This window comes from Diospyros lotus, chromosome 3 (genome assembly GCF_014633365.1).
Source record: "Diospyros lotus cultivar Yz01 chromosome 3, ASM1463336v1, whole genome shotgun sequence".
Taxonomy (NCBI): Eukaryota; Viridiplantae; Streptophyta; class Magnoliopsida; order Ericales; family Ebenaceae; genus Diospyros; species Diospyros lotus.
Window position 1 is genome coordinate 24471847 of NC_068340.1, and position 14275 is coordinate 24486121.

The following is a 14275-nucleotide window of genomic DNA, read 5'->3' on the forward strand; positions in this document are numbered from 1 at the left end:
GATATGCAACAATCATTATAAAAAATGTTCATTTTGAGATAAATATCTGTTTTTGAGTTACTGAATGATACTAATGAAAAGCATACACACTAAAACACCTAATGTTCACCTCTTGCAAAAATGAGATAAAAGAAAGGTTGAATCTATATATATATATAATTGAAATATTTTTGGTTCTAGCAAAAACTAGATGGTGACCTAAATACTATTTTATATTTTAGAAGAGGATACATATTGGCTTACTATTCATGTGAAGGGGCAGGGTCAGGGTTAGGGTTAGGGTGGTGTTCTGAGCATTGGGGGCACGGGCATCGGATGACATAGGGAATTGATGGCGGAGCATGGCTGATGGATGCCTCGTCCCAATGGCTGCTGCTCTCAACCTTATAATAGCTTCAGCTTGGCCTTTGGACATTTTCAAAGCCAAGTCCCGATCTAATTTAATATATGACGCAAATTTCTAAAATAAAACGTTTACAGTAAAATACTAAATCCAACATTCAAACACGCACGCCCACGTGAATCCTCCTCCTCCTCCTCCTCCTCCTCCTCCTCCCTGCCTATTGCCCACCAACCGTTACTGTTACAAAAAAAAATGTTATCTTTATATTTGTCATTAAAATAAAATAAAATAAAAAAACTGAGCATGCCCATTAATGAGATTGCCTATATTCTAAGAATTTGAAAAACAAAAACTGAACTGACCTTTGGATGAAGAAAAACAATAAAAATAAAAATAAATAAGAAGAAGACAGAAAAGGTAAGGAAGGAGAAAATTGTGAGGTAAAGTTGAGGATTACCAATACCAAGACTCTTTTTATCAGTCTTATCCTTTTTCCCTTGCAGCTGTAAGGGAATTTGTTGCTCCTCAATCTCAATTTCTCCAACCCCACGCATCATCATGCTAAGTTAACATATGCAGGACCTCAAAGCAGTACGAGATCATGTCAATGTCTTTCGCATAACCAACCATAATAAATATACTCTTATTCTGCGATTTTAAGGGTTTTATTTTCAAAAAAAAAAAAAAAATTGCCCGAAAACGATGGGTCTTGGTCGTGGGATTTGGACCTCAAAACTCCAAAGCCGGTTCCAATGAGCAAGGAAAAGCAAATAAACGATGCGAAAAAACCAGAGATGCCCACAGCCACCGCGGGGGCAGAGGAAAAATTTTCCACGCCGAAAACGAAAGAATCGACGTGTACCCCATTGAACTTTCCAAGAAACCAACCGCCGACCCTAACCCTAAAGGAAACAAAATTACATCATCGTATCAAAGGAATCGTAACCAACTCAAAATCTCTTGATGTCGCTCGCGTGCGTGGCACTTAAGCGAACCATTCATCTCACCATCGAAAGAGAAAGATCTTCATAAGGAACCAAACCATGAAATATCGTATATTTACAACAACGGATTTGACTCAACACCGGCTTGATTTTTTTTTTTACAAATTCTCTTCCGGAAGCCGCCCGCAAAGACCCCAAATGGAAATAAAATTTTAAAAATTGCTCTCCCCTTCTGCTGCTTGCTACCTAATTACATTAATTATGACCAAGACTCTAAAAACTTTTGGGGATTTGATTTTTCCTAAAACCATAAATAAGACCTAACAAGCTCTCTCTCTCTCTCTCTCTCTCCATTATTTGTTAACTCTCCTCTTTACTTACAGACGCAATTACATACAGACACTTTGAAACATATATACACACCATTAAGGATCCAACTCCCACTCTTCTCCCCACCCAATATGTTCAAAACTCTTCTCCTGCTAAATTTCAAGATTGCTGCTGTTTCTCCAGCTTCATTTCTCTATCTACTTGCTTTCTTTGTGGGGCTCGTTGTCTAAGCCAGGGCAGCGATGCTGCAATTGCGCCTATCCCTGTCGAGACAATCGAACCCCTCAATCCTCACAGCCGGGTTGTTTCCAAAATTCGCCCGAACACACCCTCCCTTCCTTGCCGATGAGGATGGCGACGATGACAACCCGGAAGGAATAGGAATGGACCGTGGCGAGACCGGGATGAAATTCTCATCCCCGAACCTGGCGTCCTGAATTAAGGGGTTAGATGCCCTGCTCGGCGGTGACCCGCAAAAAAAAGGGGGCGACAAGGCTACCTCTGCAAAAGATTGCTCTCCACCATAACCACCCTGTAAAATTAAAGAAAACCGTTATTCTTCACACCCAAAGAACAACACAGCAAAATTACTTCTGAATGATCTAATCAACGAATTAAAACAACAAGAACTTGATTTAAACACGCGCTCAAAAAGTATTCTGTTAGGCCAGCCCTCGCAAGGCAGTACAGAGCACACCAAGCGGAATTATATCAAACAGTTGGTGTGCAACCTGCGCTAATACAGCCACTACAATAAGGCTGCCCTTTTACAGAATCACATAAGAGCTATAATAAAAACTTCAGGGCATTTGGAACAGGACAGAGGAGCTTTAAGTAAGATAACATCCGTTAAAGCATTTATTCTTCTCTTTACTTCAGAAAAACATAGAATTCTCAAATAAAAAGCCATATTAGTTTCAAAATTCAATTGAGAGAGAGAGAGAGGAAACAATCCTCTCTCAACACCCTGAAACAAAGAAGGAAATTTCTCCTTTCCTCCCATAACAGTCGAAACAAACGCATAATCTTTAAATTGTTTTCTTTTCATTGTTCACAGATATGCGTTTCCAAATACTCAAAAGTAAATCTGCAACCAGAAGAATAGGAACACAGAATAATAAAGAAAACAAAAACAAAACAGAGGTTAAAGGCATACCTTTGGGAGAATGATGTCGAGCAGATCTGTTCCTGCTTCTGATTCATAGAGCTCTGGTTGGTGACTGTCAATCAAAACCGGAAAGAGTTAGAACCACTATGGTTTCCAAATTAGCTACCCACATCAAAAAAGGAAAGAGAAATGAAAGAAGCCATGAAATTGAACAGTAAAATTACCTCGTAAGATGCCATCTCAAGGGTCGGACTGGATCGCTCAAGAGACCAAGACGGCGAGGTTTGGGGCAAACCACAGTTTCTCTCCCGTCCGACATGGAAACAGAGAAAGAAACAGAGCTCCTCATCTCTGCCCAGTGATTCATCTTCTCAAGAGCTTATATACCTAAATAGCAAGAGAACGAGCCAATATCAGACAAAAAAGCTTCAAGACAAACGCGTAGTAGATCCGTGGAAAACAAAGACAAAAGGAAAGATTAAAAAAATTTGGGGGCTCTGGCAAAGAGATCTGAAATATAAAGAGAGAGAGAGGGGGGGGGGGGGGGGGGGGTGTTGAGACGTAGATCAGATTCAGATCTAGACGAGGTGAAGTAAAATAAAGAATTGCGGAGAGAGTGCAAGGCATAGGCGAGATCAGTAAAACAGCCTGGCACATATCTAGCATCCGAACAGGTAAATTATAAAAAAAAAAAAAAAATAGTAATCTATTCAGATCTATCCAGAAATAAAATCTTTTTAGGAGAGGGAGAAGAGAAACCCTAAAAAGGTCGAAATCAAAAAATCAAGAACTCCCTCAAAAGAGAGAGAATAGAAAATTCAAAAATTAAAACTTGTGCCTTGGCGAGGTTTGATCTGCAGCCACAGATCTGTTAGCAGGCGAATAGATCTAATCGTTTGGGGGAACCTATGCGGCGTAGAAGCGAAAACCCGTCATGGCTCACGGATTTTCTCAAGTAACAGCGAAACTAGTCCATCCAGAAAACACAAGAGAAAGAGAGAATATGTATGTGTGTATGTATGTACCTGAGAGAGAGAGAGAGAGAGAGAGGCGAGGCGAGGCGTAGAGAGAGAATGGGTAGAGGTCCTCCAGGAGGAGGATTGAAATACAACTAGTAACAGAAGGATAGAGGGGTTAGGAGAGAGAAACGGTCAAGAGGTAGGAAAGAAGGATATTAAGTAAGGGGGTAGATGAGATTTATAGAGGGAGAGACAGAACAGAGAACGTGGTTGTGTCTGACAGCCAGCCATACGGAGAAGGAGAGAGAGAGAGAGAGAGAGGGGCAAGTGTGCGGGCGGGGCGGGGCGGCAAGACCTCCTCCAACATGACTCTGCACAAACTGCTTTTATTTTTCTTGTAAGAATTCCTTTCCCGTGGCTTGTAAATGTTTTTTTTCCCCCCAACAACAACTCTACTTGTCATGTTCCTTTACCAATTTCATTTTCTATTTTTGAGATATTTAGTTTTGTTTAAATTATTTTTTATTTTAACTTTCCTTTCCTGTTGCTTAGTGTTCAAAAAATTATATTTAAATTCGAAAATATAGACACAAGACTTGAGAGTTGCAAAAATAAACTGTTTCTAGTTTATCTCCAAACTGACAGCAGTCGGTAGATATTTTAATTGTGAAAAATTATCAAATTAAAAAATATAAAAAAAACTACAAAATAAATTGATAGAATATTAAATAATAATTTTCTCATTTGAATCTAGAATAGAAAAAGATCAAGTTGAGGCGTTTGCCAGTTGCCACCAGTCCACACGGTCAAACCAGCATTGCTCTCTCTCTCTGGCATTTGCCAGCCACTATCATTTTGATACTCCATTTCTATGTTTCACGAAAATATTTTATCGGAGTTATTTTTTTATTTTGGAAACGTTTTTAAAATATTTTTATTCTTATTTTGAATTTTATTTATGTTTATTTTTTTAGAAGAATATTCGTCTCTACGTTTCCATTCTTTATTAAAAACATTTCCCGTTTCCATTTCCGTGTAATATAATTCTATTTTTTTAGTCTTAATTAAATAAATCAAAACTTTACGTTTTTTTTTTTTTTTTTTGGACGTGGGCTCGCGTCTGTGTTGTGGCCACCTGTGGAGGTAAAAGAGTAGTTTATTTTGAATAAAATAACATTCTTATTCTTTTTTAAGTGTTTGATGAAAAAAATTATAAAAAAAAAAAAGCATTCATACTACAATAATACCTAATTTCACATTATGAAGCCGAAGAAAAAGTTAATAACTTTTGCTCCTTAGCAAAAGAAGAAACATATAATAATAAAATTATTACTATCAAAATTAACATTTAAAATAGGAAAAATTATCACCATAAGGTTTGACAAACAACTGTTTTTCATATTTCAAAATTAGTAATAATTTCCATTACTGTTAAATAAATTAAATAAAATAATCTTCTTATTTTTATTTTTATTCTTATTCTTCTTCTCTTTTTCTATCTTTTTTTCCTCTCATTTTAAAAGAAAAAAAATCAATAGTCAGTGACAAATAACACCCATTAAATCACTTGGAGAGGGGGGGGGGGGGGGGGGGGGGGGGGTGAAGTGTCAGATCTAAATTTATTTTAGAAGCGAGATAGAAAAAGAATACTATTGTTACTGTTGTAACGTTGTACAAGTGGTTACTAAGAAAAAAAATAGAGATCAAAAAGAGATTTAAAAAAAAGGAATGAAATAAAAAGAAATATTTTAAGTATAAGAATATTTTAATTATTTTTAACATTTAGCTAAAATTAACTAATAATATAAAAAATTTAAAACATAACATTAAACCTTACAACAATTTTTATAACTATCTTAAAATTAAGGTATTGCATATATTATTTCCTTTAAAATAACAAAGATTGCTCCCAATTATATCAAATCCATATTCCAATATCATTCTTATAAAATTTATTTTTCACCTTCACAAAACATCATCATATCCTCTTAAAAATCCGAAGAAATCACAAACTAATAGATAAGTTAATTTGTGTTTTACGTAACACAATTTTTTTAAAATATCGACAATTTATAACATAATTTGAGCTGTAAATTCATAACTTTTAAGTCAAACATGTATGTTATTTTATCTATTCCTCGTTGGACCAAATTCTTGCTATTTTCTTTCAACTTCAAGAGTAAAGAAAATAATGTTGGGACCAAATTCTTGCTATTTTCAAGTTCTTTTTAGTTTTTAATTTTTTAAAATAATAAAAATATTCTCTTTGTTGTTTTTAAAAATAAAAAAAAAATTATAAAGAAAAATTAAAATAAAAAAATTATTTTGAGTGTTTTTATTTAAAACAAACTCTAAACTCAAAATTTATTTATTTATTTATTTATTCATATTTTATTATTATAATAAAAAAATATTACAAAATTTATTAACTTTAAAATATATATATTTAATAATATATTAATATTAAATATTTATAATTTATTGAATAATTAAATTTATTAAAAAATATTTTAAAATTTTCAAAAAAAACACGTTTTTTAATTTTTTATTTTGAGAAATAATTTTTTAAAATAACAAAGGGAATATATTTTTAAATTTTTAAAAAATTAACTATTAAAATAAAAAATTAAAAAATAAAGAAAACATAATGTAATTTTCTTTGTTTTGAATATTCTGATTTTCCGTCCACGTCAAAAATTGTTCTCCGCTGTGTGTGTGTGTGTTTTAAAAGGGCACGTGATTGACAATTAATTAATTAAATTATCGTAATAGGACTCGCAAATCGCGTAAAATGAACTCCAACCGAACCGCCTGACAACCCGACCATTCAGGTTCAGGCTCAGGCTCAGGCTCGGGTCCCCGAGAAATCTCATACCCGACTCTGACAATTAATCATTTTTTACTCTCCCTCAAGAAATAAATCTTAAATATCTGCTCCGCTGGCTCCTTTACATATATATCCACCCGCGCGATTACAGAGCATCCCGTACTCGCTGCATTCTAATTCACTCATCATGTCATGGCGACTTCATTCATTTATTCCTGTAATCCTCCGATTCCCAGTTTCTGAAAGTCCACCCTGCTCGCCTTAATTACACAGATTGATGCCAATGCCATTGCCTTTGCCATTGGCCTGGCCTGCTCATACAAGATGATTGACGATGCTGTCATTTTCAACTAATCCATTCTAACCGTAATCATCGTCACTTTTGATTCGCTGTTACGCACCGATCCCATTTAGGCAAGGTATTAGTATTTTATTGATTAATGTTAAATATTTAATTAAAATTCAATATCTCACTTGAATTTAAAATTTTACTGAATTCACTAATTATTATTGCGAACCGATTAACTTGAGCTAATTAGCTAGGATTGAATTGAGTCTTGACATGATCGCTCTTGCATGACTTCTAATACTCATATCTTCGACTATGTCAGGAGAATTAAATCGCAAGTTAAGCATTTGATCTAGTGATGATCGAACTCGCAATCTATCAAATTGATATTGTTATATTACTCATCTGATTACTCATCTGATCACTCAACTTATGTCTTAAAAGCAGACTGAATTAAGTTTTGGGATTATCGCTCTTACACGGTCTCCCGTTGTTCTTGCTTTCGATTTTGATAGAGAAAGTAAATTATAGATGAAAATTTTATCTTACTGCGCAGGATAAGAAATATAATACATAACCTATTAATGTGAATCTTAATTTACTATAACTCACAAATTTAACATGTATCTTAAAAGGCAGACTGAATTGAATCTTGATTGGAGGGGTGTTGGGACAAGATGAAAATATCACTACGACTGTGTGATATTTATATTATGTTATTGGGTATGAATTAGCAAGAAGTAATAACTTTTGATAATGTTATTGCATTTGATATTTTAAAATGGGTGGGATTTAATATCTGCGGCATTACCCCACCGAAGTGGCATAAATTAATATATTGGATGGGATTAACAATTTGTCACGTGTGAACAATTTTCTCCATTATTATAAAATCCACTTGCATTCTCAACCCTAGAAGCCTCCATCTCTCCTAACAGTAACAACCGCCACCATCCATCCCCACCGCCTCCATCCGCAACCGCTATCTCTTCTTCTTCTGCCATCTCTTCGTCTTATTCTTCATCCTCTACCCTCATGTCCGCCACAGCAACCGCAAGCCTTCCAGCGACTAAGGGTGTTGATTCGGTCTCTAAGAGTCTTAAATCAGAATGGACTGAAACCGAATTTCACAAAGTTTCTGGATAGGTTATCCTCTCATTTTTTTTCTTTTATTTTTTTTAATATGAACATAAACTTTTTAAAATAAAATTTTCATAAAACCAATTAAATCGATCTACAACTCTAAGATAGAGCATATTCCGAGCCTCACAACAAAAGACCAAAAAATAAAAGAATATATAGTCTTCCTAACAATAAAAAAGAATAACATGTATAAATATAAAGAGTAAATCTCTATCAGTATCACATTCTTATACTATTTAGCAAAATCAATTTTCTTAAGCATTATAGTTTAAGATATCAAAGCATACTCATGATTAGGATATCAAAGCATACTCATGATTCAACCTCCTATGAAACATAAAAGGTGTTCAAAATAGATGAGTAGAAAATACAATGACAAAAGATCTTCAAAATAGTCACTTGCAGAATCTAACTAGGAGGAACACTAATATATAGAAAAACCGTCAATTCATGACCTTCCCTAATCATTAGAATGATACCTTTCGTGAGTGTTTACATTTGTGATGCCAACTCTCAGTTACTTTCCAAACAATGACTTAGCGTACTAAAAACATACTCATGAGTCAACCAACATTTTACGTAAAAGCTAATACATTTGTAATCTCAACCCCCAGTTACTATGTGGTATGACTTAGAGGAGTAAAAGAAGAATGATCAGTCAAAAATTGCCACAAATATCGTAGAGCTTGGCCTTGAAGGGTGTGGGAAAAGAAGATAATAGCTAACTTTGTCTAGACAATACACTGGATCTAACACACCAATTGGGATGCAAATCGCTCTTACTTATTAAAGCATTTCTTATTACGTTATCTCAATAGAAAATAAACCATGGCTTACAAAACTAAATGATTAGTAACCTGCCAATGACCTTTACCATTCCATCTTGTCGCTACCCACAATACACCCATCTCGTATCAACGCTAAGGCCATCCAAATTTCTTTTAACGATTAAATAAGGACAACACTTCATGAGAATATGGACAATTAAAGAAAATGTGGTTGTGTCGCTCAAATGCTACGCTTGCAAAGAAAGCATCTATTTAGGCAAATAAAAGTTAATACGATCAAGAGTAGATAATTGTTCTCTAACTGCTAACAAAAATATAAACATGTGTGTAACGCCCCGGTTTTCCCACAACGAGCGTTAACTCGATATTACGGGAATATTTTTTTTTTTTTCAACATCGAACACACAACATAAGTCTCTTAATACATATACCTTCGTCATAATCATTTCCCGTCAATCCCGATCGTACCTTCTTAGCATATCAAAATTTAATAATAAATAAACTAAGACAGGTATCAACAATTACATCAGCGGAAGCAAGATCGAAACCTCAATGATATATAATCGACAATTTCTTTACAATAACCAAATCGATGTTTCACATGAAAATATCAAAATATTACATAACCTCTGAACATCGTAATCATGGACAAAATCTACGAAAACTAAACATAGCCGCTACATCTCGATGATATTCTTTCCCTTGGCGCCACCGCTTTCACCTGGAACGTTTGAATATTACAGGGACATAGTCCAAATTATATGCTGAATCATCTAAGTGAGAGTTCAAAAACGTTTTCATGCAGATATGAAAAATCATATACAAAATCGATAAATCCCGACATGCACCACCCTAAGAGAATTCCACATAGCACTTAACCCTAATCGGGGAAAATGCAATCTCTCTAAAGGCGACACAACCACTTCGGCCCATTGGCAAAACAATCCTGCTTAAGAGGGACAACCTCGACATATGAACCCGGGAATCACCCCATTGTCATTGTTAGGCTTTACACTCCAACTCAAAAGCAATCCAAAACCCAACGCAACCCTAGCCCCAAGAGTGTCACATCAGCACTATCCTCGAAATCGACGTCACCTTGGCATTAATGCTATCGCTCAAAGGAACCTGGGGTGGTGTCCACTCTCAACCCCGCCACTTGAGCCAACAATCAGGGTGGTGTCCACTCTCAGCCCCGCCACTTGGGTCCCGTAGGGTGAAGTCCGTCTCAGCCCCGTCCTAAGTGGGTCACCTAGCATTAATCCTAGGTATGCATCCCGAGTGCTGTCACTCTGGGCTACGTCACAAGTTACCAACCCACGTCCCACATGGACGACACAAAACAAGCCAACGCCGAAAAATCATAACATGCATAAAATCAACATCTCAATGTATGCACTTTACCGTACGAAATTCAATGCATGTGTAAATAATTGTTTGGACAACCATAATAAACCAAGCCATAGGGATGAACATTCCCAGTAAACCATTCACATGTCGCTTAAAATCTTTTCGGATAAAATCACTCACAAGTCAAAACAAAGTTGGGGGCGAACACTCACCTTTGGCGATATTTCGGTACGCCTCGATTTGCGTGCCTTCTTCGATCTTCGCACGAGTCACTTCGTCTCAACCCTCAAGGCACCCTAATCATCACATTTATCCAACAATTATAATTTTCCTTAATTTTCTCACAATTTTCCTATTTTTCTCCCATTTTCTTCTCTAAGAATCCAAAATAAATATCTACACAACTATTTTCTCAAATATTTTTACATAATAATTCAGAAAACAATATTTATAAGCCTCTGGTATTTTCTGGAAATTTTCCAGATTTTTCTCCTATTTTCTCAAATTTCCATAATTACTTTTCCTTGAGAAAATTTATTTCTCATCGATTTACTTCTAATATACTTCAAGAAAAATCACCAAAACTCATAAAATAAACTCCTTATACTTCTGGAATTTTTCCAGAATTTTATAAAAATTCCTCCTATTTATTTTCTATTTACATTTCATTTCAAAAATCAAAAATAATTATTTCCCCAAGAAATTTCCAAGATAAAAATTCACCAAATTAAACTATTCATCTTTCTTGAATTTCTGGATATTTTTTCAGAATTTTAATTCCTTTAATTCTATTTTTTATCAAATTTTCTATATTTTCAGTATTTAAAAAAACACAAAAATACCTCCGGTCATCTTCTCCGGCAACGGCACACCGAAAAATTGAAGCGACGACACCAGGCTGTTCCTCTCCCTTAGTCGATCCCAATGGTACCAATCTTGCTCAGAAAAGACCACCAGAAGCCTTCCGATTTGGCCAAAAACAGTCGGCCGAAGCTATCCCGCCACCGAACTCCGGCGAATCAAATTGACCCTCGATTCGAACTCCGATTGGCACGAAACTTTCCAGATCAGTTACCCATCACCTTGCAAACAAAAGCCCCTTATTAGATCGCTCGATCGATCACTCTACAACCCGATTGCAAAATGTATATATATATATATATACGGCCGAATGTATATATATGCGAAAACACCCTTTATACTACCCCAAAAATTCCCAAATCTCCAGAAATGATCCCCTTCCCTCAAGGATCAAAAGCCCCTTATTGGTTTCCCTCGATTTGCTCTCAAAATCGAGCAATTTGATGCTTCATTTTCGGCCGAAACCCTTGGCTATTTATAGCCAAATTCGACCCCCACGTGGCCGATTTCCGGCCAAGGCTTCTTCCCCACGCTTCCTAGATCACCCTAGGCCACTCCCTGATGACCCTAGGCTGCCCAAATCGCCAGAAAATCAGGCCAAAATCTCGGCCAAATCTGCCATACTTTGGCAGATTTTCAAAAATTGCGATTTGGCCCCCTTTGAATTTCCTTTTACATTTTGGCCCTTATTCTCAAGCCCCTTAATTATCCAACTATACCACTAAGACCCACAAGATTATAACTTCTCATTTCTCCCTTGAAATTTTCAAAAATTTACCGTTTTGACCTCCCTCGGGTATTTTTAAAAAATTACACTTAGGCCCGACTGATTTATTTGACCTCAAATCCACTCGATTCAACCTGAAACCTCTTAAGGGTTGTTCTATACATCGAATACTAGTCCTTGACACTCTCCGTTGACTTTTTGGATGTCGTTTACAGCAATTCGGTAATACGACCTAATTGGCAACTGTATTTTTGCTGTACCGAAAACTGTTCCCGATCTCATTTCTTTCATCACTAAAAATCATAATTTTAATTTCTCGTCGGTACTATACCATTTTCCTTGGCTATCTAGAGTCCGAGGTACTCCCTCTGATTAATTCGATCGTCCAAAGCTGGGTTAGTGTGCCCTATAATCTTATTTTTCCCAATATTCCAATTATGCCATTTATCAAACATCATTTTTATCCTCAAAATTATTCTCGGGTGTTACAATGTGAATATGAATACTCAAATTATACTGTACCAAACAATGTCATGGAACACGCGAATGACAAACGTTGCATCAGAAGACCTTGCAAGGTAGAATGAACAAAAAAAACTCCATTTGAAGCAGGCAACCACCTCAATTCATCCCAACACCCTGCCTCGAGAGGACTCGACATTTGGTCTTGGATAAATTCCAAGAATGGTGACAAAGTCGTCTTTGGCCATGCCCAAGACCCATCAATAATGATGATTGAGACCTATGCATTTATAGATATACCCAACTATTGCAACAATTGGTGAGTAAATCAGTTTATGAACACCTGAAGGGGTGCCACAAGAAAACTCTCTTGCCATCACTTATCTTCCAATCGAAGTTGTATATGACTGTACTACAAAGTAATATAAGCTTCCTCCAGTACCAGGGACACAAGTAAAGCACTGGGAGAAGCCAAGAACACCTATCTTTAACTCAATAAGTGTGAACTCACTTCACCCATAGAAACTCACTTTCACCTAAGAACAATTACCAAATCAATCTTGCAACAATGTCTGATACCCAATCCCCTATGCTCCTTTTGGGCAACACACGTCTCTCTAGGAAACTTTAGCCTTATAGTAATTAGCCTCTGGGCCACTCCATAAGAAGTTACGCACTAGTTAATCAAGTTCTTTAACCACACATTTTGAAAAAATAAACACAAAGGCCCAATATAAATACATGGTGGTAACAACTGACTTAGCAAGTTAAAGCTGACCACTAAATGATAACAATCGACTATGCTACGAGCACACTCGATTCCTTACCTTATCCATAATGGGCTTACAGTCCGGATATAATAGCTTGGTAAACAAAAAAGGAACCCCCAAGTATCTCATGGGAGTGACGAACACCTTTTGAACCCTGAAACAAGATACAATTTTTCCCTCAAGGTCTCATCTTTGCACGATACAAAGCAATCACGTTTTAAAGGATTAACACAAAAACTTGACAAGAAAGAGAACCTCTCCAGGTAGGACTTCAAAATGCCAATAGAGAAAGGGTCCCCATGAGAAAACTACAAGTCATCAGCAAATATGAGCATCACCTTACATGACCACTCGCATTTCTAATGAAATTGGAATTTGAAAGACTCTGTATATTGATGCACAATGCTCTACAAGACCTACATTACCAGAACAAATAGGTAAGGTGATAAGGGATCCTCCTGCCTCAAGCCTCAACCTCCAAGAAAAAAGACATACAATTAGCCATTAATTTTAACCAAGTAACAAGGGGGGTTGTAATACACTTATTTATCTAGCCACAAAACTGAGAAGGAAAGTTCATCAACTAGAGGATCACAAGAAAAAAGTCTCATTCCACAAAATCATAGATTTTTGCTAGGTCTACCATCATAGCACAACGAGGAGGGTCCTTATGAAAGTGGCATTGATGAACCAAATCCTAAACCAACAACACATTATCCCCAATCGTTTTTCTTAGCACAAAAGTAGTCTGAGACTCATCCACAAGCCCTGATGGTACCATTGTAAACTTATTAGCCAATATCTTAGAAATGGTCTTATAAATGACATTGTAACAAGATATTAGTCTACACTGACTAGGCATCTCTGGATAGAAAACTTTCAAGATGAGGCTAATGATGGTAGTATTGACCTCTCCAAAAGAGGACTTGTGAAAAAAAAACTTTGAATAGTCTCAACCACATCATGACCCACCATATCCTAAGCTTTTCTAAAAAAATTAACAATAAATTTGTCTAACTCAGGTGCTTTGTCATCCCTCATATCAAATAAAAATTGCTTGACTTCCTTAGGGGTTACTACTGTAGTAAGACCGATTCATTAATTCTGAATCAGTTGCCTATTCACAAAAGAAACAACTTTTTCAAAATAGAGACAAGATGAGACAAGATGAACGTCCACAACTTCCTAGGAGATGTTGGTAGCACGATACTATAATATTCACAACCTCTTTCCTAGACTCAGTCACCTTTACAGACTAAGGATATGATGGTGATTATGCCGAGCCATCATAGTTAGAAAGAAAAATCGTTGATCCCCCACCGTTAACCATTTAACTCACACTTGAAGAGAAAAAAATTCTGCCTCCTAAGCTAA

The 14275-nt window shown here is 36.1% G+C and overlaps 1 protein-coding gene and 1 long non-coding RNA gene across 3 annotated transcripts; both read right to left on the minus strand.

The window, feature by feature from the left end:
* Positions 1–1346: 1346 nt before the first annotated feature.
* On the minus strand, positions 1347–3994 carry LOC127798150 (uncharacterized). Of its 2 annotated transcripts, none has more exons than XM_052331498.1 (4): positions 3755–3994; positions 2950–3114; positions 2774–2837; positions 1347–2149 (listed from the first exon to the last, which is right to left on the minus strand). In XM_052331498.1, the coding sequence occupies exons 2-4, from the start codon at positions 3090–3092 to the stop codon at positions 1844–1846; spliced, it is 513 nt and encodes a 170-aa protein (XP_052187458.1). In that variant the 5' UTR covers positions 3093–3114; positions 3755–3994; the 3' UTR covers positions 1347–1843. The 2 variants fall into 2 exon arrangements, with proteins under 2 accessions (XP_052187458.1, XP_052187457.1); XM_052331497.1 differs by having other exon boundaries at positions 2950–3112; positions 3751–3986.
* A 5235-nt stretch (positions 3995–9229) lies between these two features.
* Positions 9230–11375, minus strand: LOC127798013 (uncharacterized). Its single transcript, XR_008022318.1, has 3 exons — positions 10924–11375; positions 10294–10377; positions 9230–9452 (listed from the first exon to the last, which is right to left on the minus strand). It is a non-coding gene; the product is annotated as an uncharacterized LOC127798013 (long non-coding RNA).
* Between the last annotated feature and the right edge of the window lie 2900 nt (positions 11376–14275).

Excerpts from the sequence above, each read along its gene's own strand:
- LOC127798150 (XM_052331498.1), bottom strand. The coding sequence starts at position 3,092 with ATGAATCACTGGGCAGAGATGAGGAGCTCTGTTTCTTTCTCTGTTTCC. Across the intron at positions 2,838-2,949 it reads TTGAGATGGCATCTTACGAG|TCACCAACCAGAGCTCTATG; the intron begins GTAATTTTACTG and ends TTTGATTGACAG. Across the intron at positions 2,150-2,773 it reads TCGACATCATTCTCCCAAAG|GGTGGTTATGGTGGAGAGCA; the intron begins GTATGCCTTTAA and ends TTAATTTTACAG.